Source organism: Mobula birostris, chromosome 3, assembly GCF_030028105.1.
Source record: "Mobula birostris isolate sMobBir1 chromosome 3, sMobBir1.hap1, whole genome shotgun sequence".
Taxonomy (NCBI): domain Eukaryota; kingdom Metazoa; phylum Chordata; class Chondrichthyes; order Myliobatiformes; family Myliobatidae; genus Mobula; species Mobula birostris.
The window spans coordinates 219601690-219623871 of record NC_092372.1 but is presented as its reverse complement, the minus strand read 5'-3'; the positions used below and the strand labels follow the sequence as shown (position 1 = coordinate 219623871).

The following is a 22182-nucleotide window of genomic DNA, read 5'->3' as shown; positions in this document are numbered from 1 at the left end:
GACAAGGGTGTGTTTTCTCCCCTGATTTGTTTAATGTGTACAGTGAAACAATATTACAAAAAATAAGAGACATCTTGGGAAACGAAGTTGGCGGTGAAAACATCAATAGTTTCAGATATGCGGATGACACTGTTACCTACAGAACTTAATTGTTATAGTTGTTGAAGAAAGTACAAAAATGGGTCTGTCTATCAATTGCAAAAAGACAATGTATGGTGATATCCAAAAAGGAGAATCCTATCTGCAGGCTGAGAATAAACGGGAAAGACATAAAACAAGTAAAGAACTTTTGCTACTTAGGAAGCTGGGTGACATCAGATGGCAGGTGCGACATGGACATCAAAAGAAGAATAGGGATGGCAAAAGACACCTGTACGAGAATGAAGAGTATACTGACCAACACTAAACTAGGCATGTCAACCCGCCTCAGCACTGAAATGTTACATTTATCCAGTTATGTTATATGGCTCAGAATGTTGGACAATATCTAGTAACATGAGGAAACGAATTAAAGTAGCAGAGATGTGGTTTTCGAGGAGGATGCAAAGAATATCATGGACAAAACGAATATCTAATGAGCATGTCACGAACAGAGCAAACACTAAAAGAGAAATAATGTGTGAGATCATGAAAAGGCAATGTAACTTCATTGAACATGTGATTAGGAAAGAAGAGTTAGAATGCACGGTAATTATGGGAAAGATTGAAGGGAGAAAGCAAGGGGAGGACAAAGACAAATGATGGAGACAGCAGCTGGAGAACTAGAAATGAATACCAATGAATTAATTCACTTGACCCCGAAATGGGAGTGTGGAGGTCATGGCAGACAAGGCTCAATCTGGGCATGACACCTGATGATGATAAAATCCCACGGACTGCAGGGTGGTCTATAATATAGCCCTTTAACAAGGTCATACATTTCTTATTCCTTATTTCCACCTTTAAAGCCCTACAAATCAAGTTCTCCAGTCTGTCCTGACTGGTTATGCCACTCCTCCCTCTTTGATCCCTCCTGCTCTATCATGTCTAAAACAACAGAACCCCAGAATGCTGAGCTGCCAGTCCTGCCCCTCATGCAACCAAATTTCACTAGTGGCTACAAATCATAATTCCATTGGTATTACCTATGGCTCTGAAGCAGCCTGGATCCCACTGTGATTACCACTTGGTTACATTAAGATAACAGGTAGACAAACCGCCACTCTGACTTGAGTCACATCAGTTCAAATGGAGCAAACATTTGAATGGATAAGGTGTTCAACCCAAAACAAAGTACCATCACCAACAAACAAACAAATCAAGTAATGAATGGGTCAGTCAATCTATCAAGAATTGTGATTGAAAACATCAATCCCAATCTTCAAATCACACCTACATTGTTTTTACTGAACACTTGCCCTTTTCCATAAGACCATAAGACAAAGGAGCAGAAGTCAGCCATTCGGCCCATCGAGTCTGCTCCGCCATTTTATCATGAGCTGATTCATTCTCCCATTTAGTCCCACTCCCCCACCTTCTCACCATAACCTTTGATGCCCTGGCTACTCAGATACCTATCAATCTCTGCCTTAAATACACCCAATGACTTGGCCTCCACTGCTGCCCGTGGCAACAAATTCCATAGATTCACCACCCTCTGACTAAAAAAATTTCTTCACATTTCTGTTCTGAATGGGAGCCCTTCAATCCTTAAGTCATGCCCTCTCGTACTAGACTCATGGGAAACAACTTTGCCACATCCACTCTGTCCATGCCTTTCAACATTCAAAATGTTTCTATGAGGTTTCCCCTCATTCTTCTAAACTCCCAGGAATGCAGTCCAAGAGTGGACAAACGTTCCCCATATGTTAACCCTCTCATTCTCGGAATCATCTAGTGAATCTTCTCTGTACCCTCTCCAAAGTCAGCACATCCTTTCTTAAATAAGGAGACTAAAACTGCTCACAGTACTCCAAGTGAGGTCTCGCCAGCGCCTTATAGAGCCTCAACATCACATCCCTGCTCCTATACTCTATTCCTCTAGAAATGAATGCCAACACTGCAATTGCCCTCTTCACTACTGACTCAACCTGGAGGTTAACCTCAAGGGAATCCTGTACGAGGACTCCCAAGTCCCGTTACATCTCAGAACTTTGAATTCTTTCCCCATTTAAATATTAGTCTGCCCGTTTATTTCTTCTGCCAAAGTGCATAACCATACACTTTCCAACATTGTATTTCATTTGCCACTTCTTTGCCCATTCTTCCAACCTATCCAAGTCTCTCTGCAGACTCTCCATTTCCTCAGCACTGCCGGCCCCTCCACCTATCTTTCTATTGTCAGCAAACTTGGCCACAAAGCCATCTATTCCATAATCCAAATCGTTGATGTACAATGTAAAAAGAAGCGGCCCCAACACGGACCCCTGTGAAACACCACTGGTAACTGGCAGCCAACCAGAATAGGATCTCTTTATTCCCACTCTGTTTCCTGCCAATCAGCCAGCGCCCTATCCACGTATGTAACTTTCCCGTAATTCCATGGGCTCTTATCTTGTTAAGTAGCCTCATGTGTGGCACCTTGTCAAAGGCCTTCTGAAAATCCAAATATACAACATCCACTACATCTCCCTTGTCTAGGCTACTGGTAATTTCCTCAAAAAATTGTAATAGGTTTGTCAGGCAGGATTTTCCTTTAAGGAATCCATGCTGAGCTCTGCCTATCTTGTCATATGCCTCCACGTACTCTGTAACCTCATCCTTGACAATCGACTCCAACAACTTCCCAACCACTGAAGTCAAGCTAACAGGTCTATAATTTCCTTTTTGCTTCCTTGCCCCCTTCTTAAATAGCGGAGTGACATTTGCAATCTTCCAATCCTCCGGAACCATGCCAGAATCTATTGACTTTTGAAAGATCACTGCTAATGCCTCCACAATCTCCACAGCCACTTCCTTCAGAACACGAGGGTGCATTCCATCTGGTCCGGGTGATTTATCTACCTTCAGACTATTCAGCTTCCTGAGTGCCAAGTGCCATACTGTAGAAAAATAAATGAAGAGGCCCTGAAGCTATTTGTTGGTTGTTTTATGAGATAATACATAAATATTTCTACTTATGCATTATGATCAGAGATTAAGGGAGCTAGAGCTTTACTCTTTGGAGAGAAGGAGGATGAGAGGAGACATGATAGAGGTGTACAAGATAATAAGAAGAATAGATAGAGTGGATAGCCAGCGCCTCTTCCCCAGGGCACCACTGCTCAATACAAGTGGACATGGCTTTAAGGTAAGGGGTGGGAAGTTCAAGGGGGATATTAGAGGAAGGTTTTTTTACTCGGAGAGTGGTTGGTGCGTGGAATGCACTGCCTGAGTCAGTGGTGGAGGCAGATACACTAGTGAAGTTTGAGAGACTACTAGACAGATATATGGAGGAATCTAAGGTGGGGGCTTATATGGGAGGCAGGATTTGAGGGTCGGCACAACATTGTGGGCCAAAGAGCCTGTACTGTGCCGTACTATTCTATGTTCTATGTTTATTTTTTTCCAGCACTTTCTATTTTCTAATTTTTATATCGTGTTGGCTCAGTTTTCCTTATCCAACACTTCCAGTCCATCAGATAGGACCTATCCATTACATAGAAACATAGAAAACCAACAGCACAATACAGGCCCTTCAGCCCACAAAGCTGTGCTGAACATGTCCCTACCTTAGAACTACCTAGGCTTTACCCATAGCCCTCTATATTTCTAAGCTCCATGTATCCATCCAGGAATCTCTTCAAAGACCCTATCGTTTCCGCCTCCACCACTGCCACTGGCAACCCATTCCATGCACTCACCAGTCTCCGCGTTTTTAAAAAAAAAAACAGGTACTCCTGACATCTCCTTTGTACCTACTTCTAAGCACCTTGAAACTATGCCCTCTCGTGCTAGCCATTTCAGCCCTGGAAAAGAGCCTCTGACTAGCCACACGATCAATGCCTCTCATTATCTTGTATACCTCTATCAGGTCACCTCTCAAACTCCGTTGCTCCAAGGAGAAAAGCCTGAGTTCACTCAACCTATTCTCATAAGGCATGCTCCCCAATCCAGGCAACATCCTTGTAAATCTCCTCTACACCTTTTCTATGGTTTCCACATCCTTCCTATAGTGAGGCGACCAGAATTGAGCACAGTACTCCAAGTGGGGTCTGACCAGGGTCCTGTATAGCTGCAACATTACCTCTCGGCTCTTAAACTCAATCCCATGGTTGATGAAGGCCAATGCACCGTATGCCTTTTTAACCACAGAATCAACCTGCGTAGCAGCTTTGAGTGTCTTATGGACTCAGACCCCAAGGTCGCTCTGATCCTCCACACTGCCAAGAGTCTTGCAATTAATGCTATATTCTGCCATCATATTTGACCTACCAAAATGAATCACCTCACACTTATCTGGGTTGAACTCCATCTCTCACTTCTCAGCCCAGTTTTGCATCCTATCAATGTCTCGCTGTAACCTCTGACAGACCTCCACACTATTCACAACATTACTAACACATTACAGAGAGCAAGAAGCTTGACGTGCTGGTAACTGTCATCATTAATGCATTTTGACTCAGGAAGAAATTAAACAACTTCTTACCGTGTATTCAGTTCTTCAAGTTGTGCCTCCAAACTTAAGGCTGAAGGTTTCCCTGGAGACAGGTCACCACTGCCACACAGACGGCTGGCAGTGTTGGACAAACCTTTCAGTGAAAGAAAGCTATATGAGTTTTATCTTAGAGTTGTAGAAACATTAGAAACGAAACTGGATGTAAGTGTGAATGCAAAACAGCCAGCAGTTCACTGATCGCCTGTTAGCGCTGTTCATATTTAAAACAAAATCAGTACAATTATTACATTTCTTTTCAATGTTCAAAGCTAGACATTAACTCTGTGATGAAAGGTCTTTCACCTGAAGTATAAACTGTTTCTCTTTCCACGGGTGCTACCTGTCCGCCAGCTGATTCAACATCTGCATTTAGATTTAACATTTTCAGTTTTAAATTAAAATCTACATGTAAGGTAAAGGCAAGATTGCAATTACAAACTCACAGCTGGAATTTCACTTAACCTTTATGATATAGTTATAGACTATAGCACAGAAACAGGCCCTTTGGCCCATCTAGTCCATGCTGAACTATTAATCTGCCTAGTCCCATCAACCTGCACCCAGACCATAGCCCTCCATAACCCTGCCATCCACGTACCTATTCAAATTTCAAATTTCTCTTAAATGTTGAAATCGAAACTGCATCCACCACTTCCACTGGCAGCTTGTTCCATATTCTCCACTGAATAAAGACGTTCCCCCTTAGGTTCACCTTTCACCCTTAAACCCATGACCTTTCATTCTGGTCTCACCCAACCTCGGTGGAAAAAGTCTGCTTGCATTTACCCTATTTATACCACTCCTTGTTTTGTATACCATTGTCAAATCTCTCCCATTCTTCTAAGCTTTAGTCCTAACCTGTTCATCCTATCCCTGGCAACATCCTTGTAAATTTTCTCTGCACTCTTTTAATGTTCTGCATGCCATATCATTATCAACTATTACTTTAAGGCCCACATTTTCTTTTTCAGACTGTAGGCTTTGCTGGAAAGACCAGCATTAGCGGTCCATCTCCAGTTGCTCTTAAGAAAGTGGTGCTGAGCTGCAGCAGCTGTGTTATGTTGAATGCACTGAACTCTCCAAGCCCTCTACTGGCAAAAAGTAATAGGAACGGAAACCATTCAAAGATTACTATTAAATAGAAGCTTGGACCTGTGGAAAGAAGGATGCAGCTGCCAGCACCAAAGATAGTGGCAGCAAGGGACAGCAGTGTAAGCATTTAAGCAAAATACTTAATGCAAGGTGCTCACTATACAGGCTCCACAACAACCAGCTAGGTAGAGTCGGTCTCTAATTGACACAGAAGTCAGCCAAGATAGAGTAGGAGGATCTTGCCGTCATAGACCTTGATTACAAGATTTTTTTTTAAACTAGTGATGTCAATAATACGTCTTTCCAATATCTAACACAGGTGTTCCTAATCTGGGGTCCGCAGATCTCTGTTAATGGTAGGGCTTCTAGCGATAAGGGAGGTTGGGAACCCCTGTTCTAATATCTCTGCAAAGGTCAGATGTAACATGCACACACAGGGCATTACTGCAACAAGCAGTTAAGTTTACATTAAGTTGCTTTGCACTCCATGTCCAGCCCAATGTGTTTAAAGGCATGAACTTGTTTTAAAATCATTACTGATGCGTTTCCAGAGATTCTTAATATCAGATTTTAGTCCAGCTTGACTGGTCACTTAATTAGATTGTGATTGATTTTATCAATATAAATTCCTTGTCTCGTTTCCAGTCCCCTAAGTTTCCTATCTAACAGAAAAACAATTTTATTTCTGACATTTTAAAATTAACTCTAGATAGCAACTTTTTGGAGGCAGAGTTTTCAAAACTCATGCCTCTAGGTGTGAAGAGCTCCTGCCTGATATCACAACAGAATGGTCTAAGCTCCAGTTTTGGAGCTATGTCCATCATTTGGAGAAATACTTTCTAAGATATTTAAATGATTTTATTGGACGGACATGACAGACTTTGTAGATGCTGGAAATCAAGCAACACACACAAAATGCTGGAAGAACTCAGCAGGTCAGGCAGCATCTATGGAGAGTAATAAACAGTCAATGTTTTGGACTTGGAACCTTCATCAGCAAGGTACCTGTAGCAGTTAGAGTACCACTATTACAATGTCAGCGACACGGGCTCAATTCCCGTCACTATCTGTAAGGAGTTTGTACCTTCTCCCCATGACCATGTGGGTTTCCTCCAGGTGCTCTGGATTCCTCCCACATTCCAAAGGTATACTGGTTAGTATGTTAATTGCTCTCATGGAGTGTAATTGTGCAGCATGGGCTCATTGGGCAAGAAGGGTTTGACACTGCTGTATTTCTAAATAAAATTTTTAAATATCAGTACAAATGATTCGAATTCTTCGACAGGAGCTCAGTGAGACCCTCTCTGTGATCTCTGCTGCTCTCCAACCCTTAACCATGTGCTCACCCAGAATTCCTACCACAGCATACTAATTCCTCTCTCCCTCCTTCTCTTCTCATCTGCCCATCACCTCCCTCTGTTTCCCCTCCTCCTTCCCTTTCTCCCATCGTTCACTGTCCTCTCCTAGCAGATTCCTTCATCAGCCTATCCCCCCCCCCATCTTCTTATTCTAGCTTCTTTTCCTTCCTTTCCAGTCTTGAGAAGGGTCTCAGCCCAAAGTGTTGACTGTTTATTTCCCTCTATAGCCCCTGCCTGTTCCTCCAGCATTTTGTGTATGTCACTCAGCTTTTCTGTTTAACTTCATGGTCTGCAAATTTCACCATCAGTAGGAAACTCAAGCGCAACACAAAAGGGAACAATGGAAACAATGGTTCCTATTACAAGTGGAATCGAAGGCTGTGATTGATAAACTTATGCTCCTTCCCAAGCTACTTAATATCAACCAATGCACTTAACTTGTCTTGTTCTTATTAGCGAGCTTGTTGACATCATGCTTCCTTCCCACGTCCAGTTTGGCTTTTCCAAGTTGTTGCTCTAAGGTTACAGACCACCGTCGCTGTTCTTGAAGCTTCTGCTCAGCCTCCAGTACCTTGTCATTGCTCTCTTTTAACCTGACACACAGTCAGAATCACAATCAGTATCAGGTTCACTATCACTGACATATATCATGAAATCCATTGTTCTGTGACAGCAGCAGGGGATGCATTCTAAGGAGAAATGGTGAGCAGCCAGAGGTCTTGGCAGCAATGAAAAGTGAGGAGGGCAAAATTGCAGTCAGTGGGATGAGATGCAGTATAAAAGGGGGATAAAATCGAAAGGGTGACGAATACCGGACTGAAGGTGTTATGTCTGAATTCATGCAGTATACAGAATAAGGTAGATAATCCTATAGCACAGTTAAGGGATTGGATGTATGATGTTGTGGGCTTCACTGAGTCGTGGCTGAAAGAAGATTATAGTTGGGAGCTTAATATCCAAGGATACACATTGTTTTGAAAGGACAGGAAAGTGGAAAGAGGGGTGGGGTGGCTCTGTTGGTAAAAATGAAATCAAATCCTTAAAAAGAGATGACATGGGATTGGAAGATGTAGAATCCTTGTGGGTAAAGTTAAGAAATTGCAAGAGTAAAAAGACTTTGATGTGAGTTATATACAGGCCTCCAAACAGTAGCCAGGATGTGGGCCACAAATTACAACTGGAGATTAAAAAAAAAGGCATGTCAAAAGGGCAATGTTATGATAAGGGGATTTTAATATGCAGGCCGATTGCGAAAACCAAGTTGGTGCTGGATCCCAAGAGAGAATTTGTAAAATACCTACTAGATGGCTTTTTAGAACAGCTTGTGGTTGAGCCCACTAAGAGATCAAATATTCTGGATTGGATCTTGTGTAATGAAGGAATAGAATGAGGAGGAGGATAATATAGGAATAGAATGAGGTGGAGGATAAATGTGTGGCTGAGGGTTTGGAGCAGGGGGCAAGGGTTCAGATTTCTGGATCATTGGGACCTTGTTTGGGGCAAAAAGGATGTACAAAAAGGATGGGTTGCACTTGAATCCCAGGGGGACCAATATCCTGGCGGGGAGGTTTGCTAAGCCTATTGGGGAGAATTTAAACTAGAACTGTTGGGGGGGGGTGGGAACCGAACTGAAGAGACTGGGGAAGAGGCGGTTGGCTCACAAATAGAGAAAGCTTGGAGACAGTGCGAGAGGGAGGATAGGCAGGTGACAGAGAAGAGATGCACTCGGACGGTTTGAGATGTGTCTATTTTAACGCAAGGAGTATTGTGAACAAAGTGGATGAGCTTAGAGCGTGGATCAGTACTTGGAGCTATGATGTGGTGGCCATTACAGAGACTTGGATGGCTCAGGGACAGGAATGTTTACTTCAAGTGCCGGATTTTAGATGTTTCAGAAAGGACAGGGAGGGAGGCAAAAGAGGTGGGGGCGTGGCACTGTTGATCAGAAATAGTGTTACGGCTGCAGAAAAGGTGGACGTCATGGAGGGAATGTCTACAGAGTCTCTGTGGGTGGAGATTAGGAACAGGAAGGGGTCAATAACTTTACTGGGTGTTTTTCATAGGCTGCCCAATAGTAACAGGGATATCAAAAAGCAGACAGGGAAACAGATCCTGGAAAGGTGTAATAATAACAGAGTTGTCGTGATGGGAGATTTTAATTTCCCAAATATCGATTGGCATCTCCTGAGAGCAAGGGGTTTAGATGGGGTGGAGTTTGTTAGGTGTGTTCAAGAAGATTTCTTGACACAATATGTAGATAAGCCTACAAGAGGAGAGACTGTACTTGATTTGGTATTGGAAAATGAACTTGGTCAGGTGTCAGATCTCTCAGTGGGAGAGCATTTTGGAGAGAGTGATCATAATTCTATCTCCTTTACAATAGCATTGGAGTGAGATAGGAACAGACAAGTTAGAAGAGTGTTTAATTGGAGTAAGGGGAATTATGAGGCTATCAGGCAGGTAACTGGAAGCTTAAATTGGGGACAGATGTTCTCAGGGAAAGGTACGGAAGAAATGTGGCAAACGTTCAGGGGATATTTGTGTGGAGTTCTGCATAGGTACGTTCCAATGAGACAGGGAAGTTATGGTAGGGTACAGGAACCATGGCGTACAAAGGCAGTAATAAACCTAGTCAAGACTATACTCTCTGGAATTCAGAAGAATGAGAGGGGATCTTATAGAAACATACAAAATTTTGAAAAGGATAGATAAGCTAGTAGGAAAGTTGTTTCCATTGGTAGGTGAGACTAGAGCTAGGGGACATAGCCTCAAGATTCAGGGGAGAAGATTTAGGATGGAGATGAGGAGAAACTGTTTTTCCCAGAGAGTGGTGAATCTGTGGAATTCTCTGCCCAGGGAAGCAATTGAGGTCTCTTCACTAAATATATTTAAGATACAGTTAGATAGGGTTTTACATTGTAGGGGAATTAAGGGTTATGGGGAAAAGGCAGGTAGATGGAGCTCAGTTTACAGACAGATCAGCCATGATCTTATTGAATGGCGGTGCAGGCTCGATGGGCCGGATGGCCTACTCCTCCTATTTCTTATGTTCTATATGTAAAGAGTAAAAGAGTTATGTTTTATATGCAAGAGTAAAAGAGAGGTGAGAGTAGATTTTGGAGCACTGGAAAATAATGCTGGAGAGGAAGAGACAGGAGACAAGGAAACAGCAGACAAACTGATTAAGTGACGTGCATTTAGTGTTTACTGTAAAAGACACTGGCAGTTTGAGACTGTCAGGGGGCAAAAATGAATGCAGTTGCTACTGCTAGGGAGAAGGTGCTTGGTAAACTGGAAGGTCTGAATGTAGATAAGTCACCTGGACCAGATGGACCACATCCCAGGGTTCTGAAAGAGGTAGCTGAAGAGAGATTGTGGAGGCATTAGTACTGATCTTTCAGGAATCACTAGATTCTGGAATGGGTCCAGAAGACTGGAAAATTGCAAAAGTCACTCCAGTCTTCAAGAAGGGAGAGAGGCAGAAGAAAGGAAATTATAGGCTAGTTAGCCTGACTTCAGTGGTTGGGAAGACACTGGAGTCGATTGTTAAGGATGTGATCTCAGGGTACTTGGAGGCACCTGATAAAATAGGCCAAAGTCAGCATGGTTGCCTTAAGGGAAAATCTTGCCTGGAAAATCTGTTGGAATTATTTAAAAAATAACAGGATAGACAAAGGAGAATCAGTGGGTGTTGTGTATTTGGATTTTCAGACGGCCTTTGACAAGGTGTCACACATACAGTTGCTTAACAAGGTAAGACCCCATGGTATCACAGGAAAGATACTGGCATGGATAGAGCATTAGATGATTGGCAGGGGGCAAAGAGTGAGAATAAAGGGAGCCTTTTCTGATTGGCTGCCGGTGACTAGTGGTGTTCCACAGGGGTTGGTGTTGGGACTGTTTCTTTTTACGTTGTATGTCATGGATTTGAATGATGGAATTGATTGCTTAATGGCCAAGTTTGCGGACAATACAAAGATGGGTGGAAGGGTAGGTAGTGTTGAGGAAGCAGACAGGATGCAGTAGGACTTAGACAGATTGGGAGAATGGGCAAAGAAGTGGCAGATGGAATACAGTGTCAGGAAGTGTATGGTCGTGCACTTTGATAGAAGAAATAAAAGTGTAGACTTTTTCCTAAACAGGAAGAAAGTTCAAAAAAAATCTGAGGTTCAAAGGGACTTGGGTGTTCTCGTGCAGGGATCCCTGAAGATTAATTTGCAGGTTGAGTCCATGGTGAGGAAGGCAAATGCAATGTTTGCATTCATTTCGAGAGAACGAAAATATAAAAGCAAGGATGTAAGGCTAGGGCTTTATAAAGCACGGGTGAGGCCTCACTTGGAGTATTGTGAGCAGTTTTGAGCTTCTTATTTATGAAAGGGTGTGCAGACGTTGGAGGGAGTTCAGAAGAGGCTCACGAGAATGATTCCGGGAATGAACGGGTTATCATACGAGGAGCGATTGATGGCTCTGGGCTTGTACTCACTGGAATTTAGAATATATAGCGAGAGAGAGAAAGAAGTTGTTCCTAAGATGTTAAGTGTGCATCTTCAGGCTCCTCTCTGATGGTAGTAATGAGATGAGGGCATGTCCTGGATAGGGTGAGGATCCTTCATGATCGATCCCACCTTTCTGAGGTTCTGCATTCTGAAGATGTCCTCAGTGGTAGGAAGGCATGTGCCCATGATAGAGCTGGCTAATTCTACAACCCTCTGCATTTTTTTCTGATCCTGTGCGTTGGAGTCTTCATACCAGATGTTGATGCAACCAGTCAGAATGCTCTTCATGTACGTCTGGAAATTTGCTAGAGTCTTTGGTGACATGCTAAGTCTGCTCAAACTCCTAATGAATATTACTGCTGGCATGCCTTCTTCGTAATTGCATCAATATGTTGGGCCCAGGATGGATCTTCTAAGCTGTTGACAACTAGAAACTTGAAACTGCTCACCCTTTTCACAAAGTCCAGGATCCAGTTGCAGAGGGAAGCACAGAGGCCCAGGTTTTGAAGCTTGTTGATTAGTAATGAGGGGATGATGGTGTTGAACAGTAAGCCATAATCAATAAACAGACGTAGGTGGGCATTGCTGTTGTCTATGTGGTCCAAGGCCAAGTGGAGTGATGTTGGCATAATCTCTTTAAAGCCAGACAGGATTCTCGAATTAAACATTAAACTACAAAATGAACACAATACCTGTAATGTGGAAAAACCACACAAGGCACTTCACAACATTGTTATCCAACATAAACCAAAACCAATTCTATTATGGCAGTTAACCAAATTTGGCCAAAACCTTGGTTATGGGAGAGCACCATTACATAGCACATAGAACAGTATATTCAGCCCACTGTGCTGTGCCAGTGTTGATGCCAATTTATACTAAATGTCCTCCTCCTGTGTATCATCCATATCCCTCCATTCTCTTTATATTCATTTGTCTGTTTAAAAGCCTCCTAAACACCATCAAACTGTTTGCTTCTACTTTTACCCTGATTATCCACTCTTCTACTACCACTCTCTGCGGTTAAAAAAAATTACTTTCCCCTCACACTGCCTTAAACATACCCCTCCCCTCTAAACTTAAAAGCATGTCTTGTGTTTTGATATTTCTATACTAGTCAAAAGATACTGGCTGCCTACTATTCATGTCTCTCATAATCTTACTAACTCTTTTTCAGCGCCTCATGCTCCAGAGGAAACAATCCAAGTTTGTTCAACCTCCCCTCATGGTGCATGCGCTCCAATCCAAGTAGCATCACGGTGAACCTCTTCTGCACCCTCTCCGCAGTCTGTACATCATTCCTATAACGTGGTAACTTGAACTGCAACAGTATTCCAAATGGTGTCCGACTGAACTTTTATTTACTGAAGCTGCAACATGGCTTCCTTACTTACACTCAACACTCCTGCCAATGAAGGGAAGTATTTCCATGCACCTTCCTTACCACCTTATCCACTTAAATAGCCGCTTTTGGTGAACTATGGAATTATGACCCACTTTTTTTAGGGCCTACCATTAACTGTGTACTTTCTCCTTTTGTTTGTCCTCTCAAATTGCAACACTTCAGACTTGCTTGGATTAAACACCATCTGCTACTTCTCCAACCAAGTCTGTAACTGATCTACATTCCACTCTATCCTTTGACATTCCTTTACACAGTCCACAACTCCACCAATCTTGATGTCATCCACAAACTAGCTGGTACACCATCACTCCATCTGCAAAAGGGAGGGTTTTCCCTGTGGCCAATCATTTTAATTCCACTCACCATTCCCATTCCGACATGTTGGTCAATGGCCTCCTCTACTGCAATGGTGAAGCCGCTCTTAGGTTGGAGGAGCAATATCTCACATTCTGTTTGGGTAGATCCAATCTGATGGTATGAACATCAATTTCTCCAACTTCCGTTAATTTCTACCCCCTCTTCCTCCTCTCTTTTTCCGCTCCCTATTCTGGGTCCCCTCATACCTCTTCTCATCATCTGTGTAACTAACATCTGCTACTGGTGCCTCTCCTCCTCCCCTTTCTCCCATGGTCCACTCTTATCTTCCTTCTTCTTCAGCCCTTTACCCTTTCCACCTCTCACCTCCCAGATTCTCATTTCATTCTCCCTTCCCCACCCATTTACCTTCCCCCTTACCTGGCTTCACCTATCACCTGCCAGCATGTACTCTTTCCCCTTCCCCACCACCTTATTCTGGCTTCTTCCCACTTCCTTTCCAGTCCTGATGAAGGGTCCCAACCTGAAAAATTGCCTCTTTATTCCTTCCTATAGACGCCGCCTGACCTGCTGAGTTCCTCCAGCATTTTGTTGTATTACATTGCACCTACCTACATTTTCATCCAAATCATTGATATATATCACGAACAGCAGAAGTCCTAGGACTGATCCCTGGGGAACAGCATTGGTCACGGGCCTCCAGCCACAATAACAGCCTTCCACCCCTTCTCTCCGTCTTCTATGAGCAAGCTCGTTCCAAATCCAAACTTGCAATTTAGCCTGAATTCCATGGATCTTCATCTTGTGAGTCAACCTACCATGAGGGACCTTATTAGTAGAAAGAGGTCTGGAATGTGAGATGTTGGTTGAGAAAATGACTGTAACAGAGGAAGTATTATCTGTTTAGCATGTTTGAAATTAGGTAAACTGCCAGCTCCAGTCGAAATAAATGCCTGATATTTAAAGGAAGTGAGGGAGCAATTTTTTAAGCTGCTCTGTCTACAGCACAGATAGGGTAGACAGTGAGAATCTGACATAGCTAATGTAGACAGAATCTATTTCCTAGGATAGAGATATCAAGGGAGAAAGTTTAAAGGAATGTGTGGGACAGTCTTTGTTTTCTCCACACAATGAGTGGTGGGTGCCTGGAACAGGCTGCCAGGGGTATTGATCAAAGCAGAAATGACATTTCAGAGGCTGTTAGATATATACACATGAACATGCAGGGAATGGAGTGATTTCGATTATGTGGAGACAAAAATAGATGTAGTTTAACTCAGCATTGTGTTTGGCTCTGGCATCAAGGAGCAAAGGACCTGTTCCTATGCTATACTGTTCTGTGTTTTATGTTGTACTAAGAGACCAGAGGACCCTTAATGTACCTATTTTTAAAAAAATGGGATAAACCAAGGAATTATAATAAAAAATGAAAATGCTGAGAAAACTTAGTAGGTCATGTCACTGTGGAGAGGGATAATGATTATGTTGATGACATCTCTTCAATTCCCTGGGGTCAGTACTCAATGCCTTACTAGTTATAGTAATATATTAACAAATTCAACTTAAATGAAAGGGAAAGAGAAAGTTTGCACAAAGTTTCACCCTCTACAGATCCTGCCTGACCTGCAGAGTATTTTCAGCAGTTTCTGTTTTTAATCACGTGAAGGGTTTCTGGGTTCTTGTCCCACCTGGAAAATGGGGTTTCATATGCCAGGCTGCAGTTATAGACTTTAGTTCGGCATTTAGCACCATACCCCAGAAAAAGGTGGGGAAACTGTCCTCACTGGGACTCAACCCTCCCTCTGCAACTGGACCCTGCACTTAATGGAAAGGCCACTGTCAGTCTGTGTGGGTAGCAATGCCTTCAGTCCCATTACACTGAGCAATGGCGCTCCTCATGGCCGCGTGCTCCGGCTACTGCTGTTCACATGACTGTGTCGTAGGATTCAGCTTCAACTGTGCTATCAAGTTTGTGGATGATACACCAGAGGTTGGCCTAATCAACAACAATGATGAGACTGAGTACAGCGAGGAAGTGGACTAGTGTGAGAAGAGCAACCCAAGTCTGAACATGGAGAAGGGCAAGGAAATCATTGTGGACTTCAGGAAGGTGTAGATGAACTATCCCCCTTCTGGATCCACAAAACAATGTCCCCTTGGATCCCATGCCTCCTTACTTTCTCAATAAGCCCTGCATGGGGTACTTTATCAAATGCCTTGCTGAAATCCATATAATCTACATCTACTGCTCTTCCTTCATCAATGTGTTTAGTCACATCCTCAAAAAAATTCAGTCGGGCTTGTAAGGCATGACCTGCCCTTGACAAAGTCATGCTGATTATTCCTAATCATATTATACCTCTCCAAATGTTCATAAATCCTGCCTCTCAGGATCTTCTCCATCAACTTACCAACCACTGAAGAAAGACTCACTGGTCTATAATTTCCTGGCCTGAACAGGAAGGCAGATTATTATCTAAATGGAGTCAAATTAGGAAAAGGGGGAAGTACAATGAGATCTAGGTGTTCTTGTACATCAGTCACTAAAAGCAAGCATGGAGGTATAGCAGGCAGTGAAGAAAGCTAATGGCATGCTGGCCTTCATAACAAGGGGAATTGAGTATAAGAGCAAAGAGGTCCTCCTGCAGCTGTACAGGGCCCTGGTGAGACCACACCTGGAGTACTGTGTGCAGTTTTGATCTCCAAATTTGAGGAAGGACATTCTTGCTATTGAGGGAGTGCAGCGTCGGTTCACAAGGTTAATTCCTGGGATGGTGGGACTGTCATATGTCGAAAGATTGGAAAGACTGGGCTTGTATACTCTGGAATTTAGAAGGCTGAGAGGGGATCTTATTGAAACATATAAGATTATTAAGGGATTGGACACGCTGGAGGCAGGAAGCATGTTCCCACTGATGGGTGAGTCCAGAACCAGAGGCCACAGTTTAAGAATAAGGGGTAGGCAACTTAGAATGGAGTTGAGGAAAAACTTTTTCACCCAGAGCATGGTGAATGTATGGAATGCTCTGTCCCAGAAGGCTGTGGAGGCCAAGTCTCTGGATGCTTTCAAGAAAGAGATGGATAGAGCTCTTAAAGATAGCGGAATCAAAGGTTATGGGGATAAGGCAGGAACTGGATACTGATTGTGGATGATCAGCCATGATCACAGTGAATGGCCGTGCTGGCTCGAAGGGCCGAATGGCCTACTCCTGCACTTATTGTCTATTATCTCTACTCCCTTTCTTGAATAAAGGAACAACATCTGCAACCCTCCAATCCTCCAGAACCTCTCCCGTGTCCATTGATGATTCAAAGATCATCACCAGAGGCTCAGCAATCTCCTCCCTCACCTCCCACAGTAGCCTGGGGTACATCTCATCCGGTCCCAGTGACTTATCCAACCTGATGCTTTCCAAAAGCTCCAGCACATCCTCTTTCTTAATATCTACATGCTCAAGCTTTTCAGTCTGCTGCAAGTCAGCACTACAATCACCAAGATCCTTTTCCATAGTGAATACTGAAGTAAAGTATTTATTAAGTACCCCTGCTATTTCCTCTGGTTCCATACACACATTCCCACTGTCACATTTGATAGGTCCTATTCTTTCACGTCTTATCCTCTTGTTCTTCACATACTTGTAGAATGCCTTGGGGTTTTCCTTAATCCTGCCCGCCTAAGCCTTCTCATGGCTTCTTCTGGCTCTCCTAATTTCCTTTTTAAACTCCTTCCTATTAGCCTTATAATCTTCTAGATCTCTAACATTACCTAACTCTCTGAACCTTTCATAAGCTTCTTCTTGACTAGGTGTATTACAGCCTTTGTACACCATGGTTCCTGTACCCTACCATAACTTCCCTGTCTCATTGTAACATACCTATGCAGAACTCCACACAAATATCCCCTTAACATTTGCCACATTTCTTCTGTACTTTTCCCTGAGAACGTCTGTTCCCAATTTAAGCTTCCAATTTTCTGCCTGATAGCCTCAAAATTCCCCTTACTCCAATTAAATGCTTTTCTAACTTGTCTGTTCCTATCTCTCTCCAATGCTGTTTGTAAAGGAGATAGAATTATGATCACTATCTCCAAAATGCTCTCCCACTGAGAGACCTGACACCTGACCAGGTTCATTTCCCAATACCAAATCAAGTACAGTCTCTCCTCTTGTAGGCTCACCTACATATTGTGTCAAGAAACCTTCCTGAACACACCGAATAAACTCCACCCCATTTAAACCCCTTGCTCTAGGGAGATGCCAATTGATATTTGGGAAATTAAAATCTCCTATCATGACAACTCTGTTATTATTACACCTTTCCAGGATCTGTTTCCCTATCTGCTCCTCGACATCCCTGTTACTATTGGGTATCTATAAAAAACACCCAGTAAAGTTATTGACCCCTTCCTGTTCCTAACGTCCACCCACAGAGACTCCGTAGACAATCCTTCCATGACATCCACCTTTTCTGCAGCCATGACACTATCTCTGATCAACAGTGCCACACCCCCACCTCTTTTGCCTCCCTCCCTGTCCTTTCTGAAACATCTAAAAACTGGCACTTGGAAGTAACCATTCCTGTCCCTGAGCCAATACAGGTGTACATTCCTTTATCCGAAATTCTGAAATCCAAAAAGCTCCGAAAACCGAAGTTTTTTTTTTTGCCAACAGCTGTCCTCACTCAGGTGTGACATGGCAGCACTAGCAGAGGCCGCCAGACGTCAGTTGTGGCTCAGCGCTCCTACTAGTTACACGTGCACTTGCTGTTCACTGATATTTTGTGTTCACTGTTGACTTTGTGTTTAATTTCACTGTAAAAATGTCAAAAAGAGCTGCAGATACCCCTTTGAATAACAATGAGAAAAAGAGAAGGAAGTATCTATCATTATCAATAACACAGAAAGTGGAGTTATTGCAGAAGCTTGATCGTGGTGTGTCTGTGCGGTGTCTGACTGAAGAAAATAGTGTCGGAACTACCACTGTATATGATTTAAATAAACAGAAAGAAAAGTTACTGAAGTTTTATAGTGACAGTGACATTCTACAATCATTCCAATAAGTCATTTACCATGTGCTTGCTTCGGTTCATTTGAAGCTGTATATTTTTATGTTTTATTGAATGTTTTTGTTGGAAGTAAAATTTTTTTCTTGTCATTATTCCCTAAACAATACAGTTTAACAACTATTTACATAGCATTTACATTGTATTCGGTATGATAAGTAATCTAGAGATGATTTAAAGTATACGGGAGGATGTGCGTAGGTTTGGTGTGCCGCCGGATCCTAAAGTCCACCACACTGAGACAGGTTAAATAAGGGACTTGAGCATACGTGTTTTTTGGTATCGGTGAGGGGGGGGGGGGGTCTGAAATCCGAAAAATTCTGAATTCCGTAATGCAGCTGGCCCCAAGGATTTTGGATAAGGGATTGTGGACCTGCATTGTTAACTAATGTTGTTCTATTAGAACATAGACATAGAAACATAGAAAATCTACAGCACAATGCAGGCCCTTCGGCCCACAAAGCTGTGCTGAACATATCCTTACCTTAGAAATTAGCTATGGTTACCCCTAGCCCTCTATTTTTCTAAGCTCCATGTAACTATCAAGCAGGGAACAAGGGATAATCCAGGAAACTGTAGTGGGGTGAGTCTCGCATCAGTGGTAGGTAAGTTACTGGAGAGAATTCACAGGGATAAGATTTATCAGCATTTGGAAAACCTTAGCCTAATTAGGGAGGACAGCCAGCATAGCTTTGTACAGGGCAAGATCTGTCTTACTAACTTGACTGAGCTTCTGGACGAGGTGACAAGGGTGATTGATGAAAATAGAGCTGTGGATATTGTCCACAGGGATTTTTTGGAAGGCATTTGACAAGATGCCTTACTACATGGGAGGCTCATCCAGAAAATTAATTCCATGGTAAATTGACTGTTTGGATTCAGAATTGGCTGGCCCATAGAAGACAGGGTAGTGATTTGAAGGGACTTATCTGGAGGTCTTTGATTTGTAGTGTTCTGCAGGGATCTGTACTGGGACCACTGCTGTTAGTGATGTATATAAATGACCTGGATGAAAATGTAGATGTGTGGGTTGGTAAGTATACAAATGGTACAAAGATTAGTGGTGTTGTGGATAGAATAGAAGACTGGCAAAGAACACAGAATGGTTTAGATCAGTCGCAGATATGGGCGGAGAAATGACAAACTGAGTTTAACCTGGATAAATGTGAAGTGTTGCACTGTGGTACGTCAAATATAAATTGACAGTACACTGTTAAGGGAAAGACCCTTAACAGTGTTGATAAGTAGAGGGATCTTGGAGTCCAAGTTCTTAGCTCCCTGAACGTAGCTACACAGTTTGATAGGGTGGTTAAGAAGGCATATGCCATGCTCGCCTTTATTAATCAAAAGTCAGGAAGTTATGTTGCAGATTTATAAACTCTAATTAGGCTGCCTCTGGCGTACAGAATACAGTTCTGGTCGCCTCATTATAGGAAGGATGTCAAGACTTTGAAGAGGGTGCAGAAGAGGTTTCCCATGATGCTACCTGGATTAGAGGTCATGAGGTCATGTGCTACAACAAGAGGCTGGACAAACTTGGGTTATGTTCTTTGGATAGGTGGAGGCTGAGGGTGAACCTGATGGAGGCTTATAAGATAATGAGAGGCATAGATAGAGTAGACAGACAGTATCTTTTCCCAGGGTTGAAATGTCTAATACCAGAGGGCATGCATTTAAGGTGATGGAGGTAATTTTAAAGGAGATGTAAGGGGCAAGTATTTTTACACAGAGTGGTGAATGCCTGGAATGCACTGCTTAGGGTAGAGGTAGATACACTAGGAACTTTTAAGAGATGTTTAGATAGGCATGTGAATGTGAAAAAAATGGAAGGATATGGATACTGTGTAGGCAGTTTAGTTGGCCATTTAATTATTAATTGGTTTGGGACAACATTGTGGGCTGAAGGGCCTGTTCTTGTACTGTATTGATCTATGTTCTCCATTTTCCATTTTCATGGGTGAATGCAATGCTACCATATATCACAGAACAGTACAGCACAATACAGGCCTTTTGGCCCATGATGTTGGCCTGACCCTTTAAGCGACCCTAACATCAATCAAGCCCTTTGCTCCTACATAACCCTCCGTTTTTCCTTCATCCGTATGCCTTTCTAAGAGTCTCTTAACTAACTCTAGTGTATATGCCTTTACCACCAACTCTGGCAGCATGCTCCATGCACCCACCACTCCCAGTGTAAAAAAAACTTACCCCTGACATCCCCCCCTCTACTTCTCTCCAAACATCTTAAAATTATCCCCACTGGTATTAGCCATCCTGTCGTGAGCAAGTGTCCCTGACTGTCCACTGTATCTATGTCCTTGGACACCTCTATCAAGTCACTGCTTATCCTCCTCCACTCCAAACAGAAAAGCCCTAGCTTGCTCAACCTATCCTCATAAAACATACAGCACAACCCTCAAGTAAACAAAGTAAAGTGCTTAAATTACACTGACACTGCGAATGCAATGCCCCAGGGAGCTCAGAAGCCTCAGGCCTGAGGGAAGAAACTGTTTCCCACCCTGACCATTCTTGTTTTAGAAACATAGAAAACCTACAGCACAATACAGTCGCTTCAGCCCACAAAGCTGTGCCGAACATGTCCTTACTTTAGAAATTACCTAGGGTTACCCATAGTCCTCTATTCTTCTAAGCTCCATTAACCTATCCAGGAGTCTCTTAAAAGACCCTATTGTTTCTACCTCCACCACTGCCACCGGCAGTCCATTCCATGCACTCACCACTCTCTGCGTAAAAAAACTTACCCCTGATATCTCCTCTGTACCTACTTCCAAGCACCTTAAAACTGTGCCCTCTCATGCTAGCCATTTCAGCCCTGGGAAAAGACAATGATTATCCACATGATCAATGCCTCTCATCATCTTATACACCTCTATCAGGTCACCTCTCATCCTCCGTCGCTTCAAGAAGAGAAGGCTGAGTTCACTCAACCTATTCTCATAAGGCATGCTCCCCAATCCATGCAACATCCCTGTAAATTTCCTCTGCACCCTTTCCATGGTTTTCACACCCTTCCTGTAGTGAGGTGAGCAGAACTGAGCACAGTTCTCCAAGTGAGGTCTGACCAGGGTCCTATATAGCTGCAACATTACCTCTTGGCTTGTAAACTCAATCGCACGTTTGATGAAGGCCAATGCACCGTACGCCTTCTTAACCACAGAGTCAACCTGCGCAGCAACTTTGAGTGTCCTATAGACTTGGACCCCAAGATCCCTCTGATCCTCCACACTGAATATACTAATAATATATTCAGCCATCATATTTGACCTACCAAAATGAACCACCTCACACTTATCTGGGTTGAACTCCATCTGCCACTTCTCAGCCCAGTTTTGCATCCTATCAATGTCCCGCTGTAACCTCTGACAGCCCTCTGCACTATCCACAACACCCCCAACCCTTGAGTCATCAGCAAATTTACTAAACCATTCCTCCACTTATTCATCCTGGTCTTTATAAAAATCACAAAGAATAGCAGTCCCAGAACAGATCCCTGAGGCACATCACTGGTCACCGACCTCCATGCAGAATATGACCTGTCTACAACCACTCTTTGCCTTCTGTGGGCAGGTCAGTTCTGGATCCCATGCCTCCTTACTTTCTCAATAAGCCTTGCATGGGGTACCTTGTCAAATATCTTGCTGAAATCCATATACACTACATCTACTACTGTACCTCCATCAATGTGTTTAGTCACATCCTTAAAAAATTGAATCAGGCTCGTAAGGCACAACCTGCCTTTGACAAAGCCATGCTGACTATTCCTAATTATATTTGCAAATGTTCACAAATCCTGCCTCTCAGGATCTTCTCCATCATCTT

The 22182-nt window shown here is 43.0% G+C and overlaps 1 protein-coding gene and 1 long non-coding RNA gene across 4 annotated transcripts in view; one reads left to right on the top strand and one right to left on the bottom strand.

Moving 5' to 3' along the window:
• ccdc13 (coiled-coil domain containing 13) overlaps positions 1 to 22182 on the bottom strand; it is a 75813-nt gene that overhangs the window by 7568 nt on the left and 46063 nt on the right. For 2 of the 3 annotated variants that reach the window (XM_072254173.1, XM_072254174.1), the window contains 2 exons: positions 7504 to 7658; positions 4607 to 4709 (listed from right to left, as the gene is read on the bottom strand). In XM_072254173.1, coding sequence (XP_072110274.1) covers positions 4607 to 4709; positions 7504 to 7658 — 258 coding nt within the window. The remainder of the gene's footprint in view (positions 1 to 4606; positions 4710 to 7503; positions 7659 to 22182) is intronic. The other variant, XR_011885521.1, reaches the window with a different exon arrangement.
• Positions 1 to 22182, top strand: part of LOC140195583 (uncharacterized) — a 125777-nt gene that overhangs the window by 79067 nt on the left and 24528 nt on the right. The window lies entirely within an intron of this gene.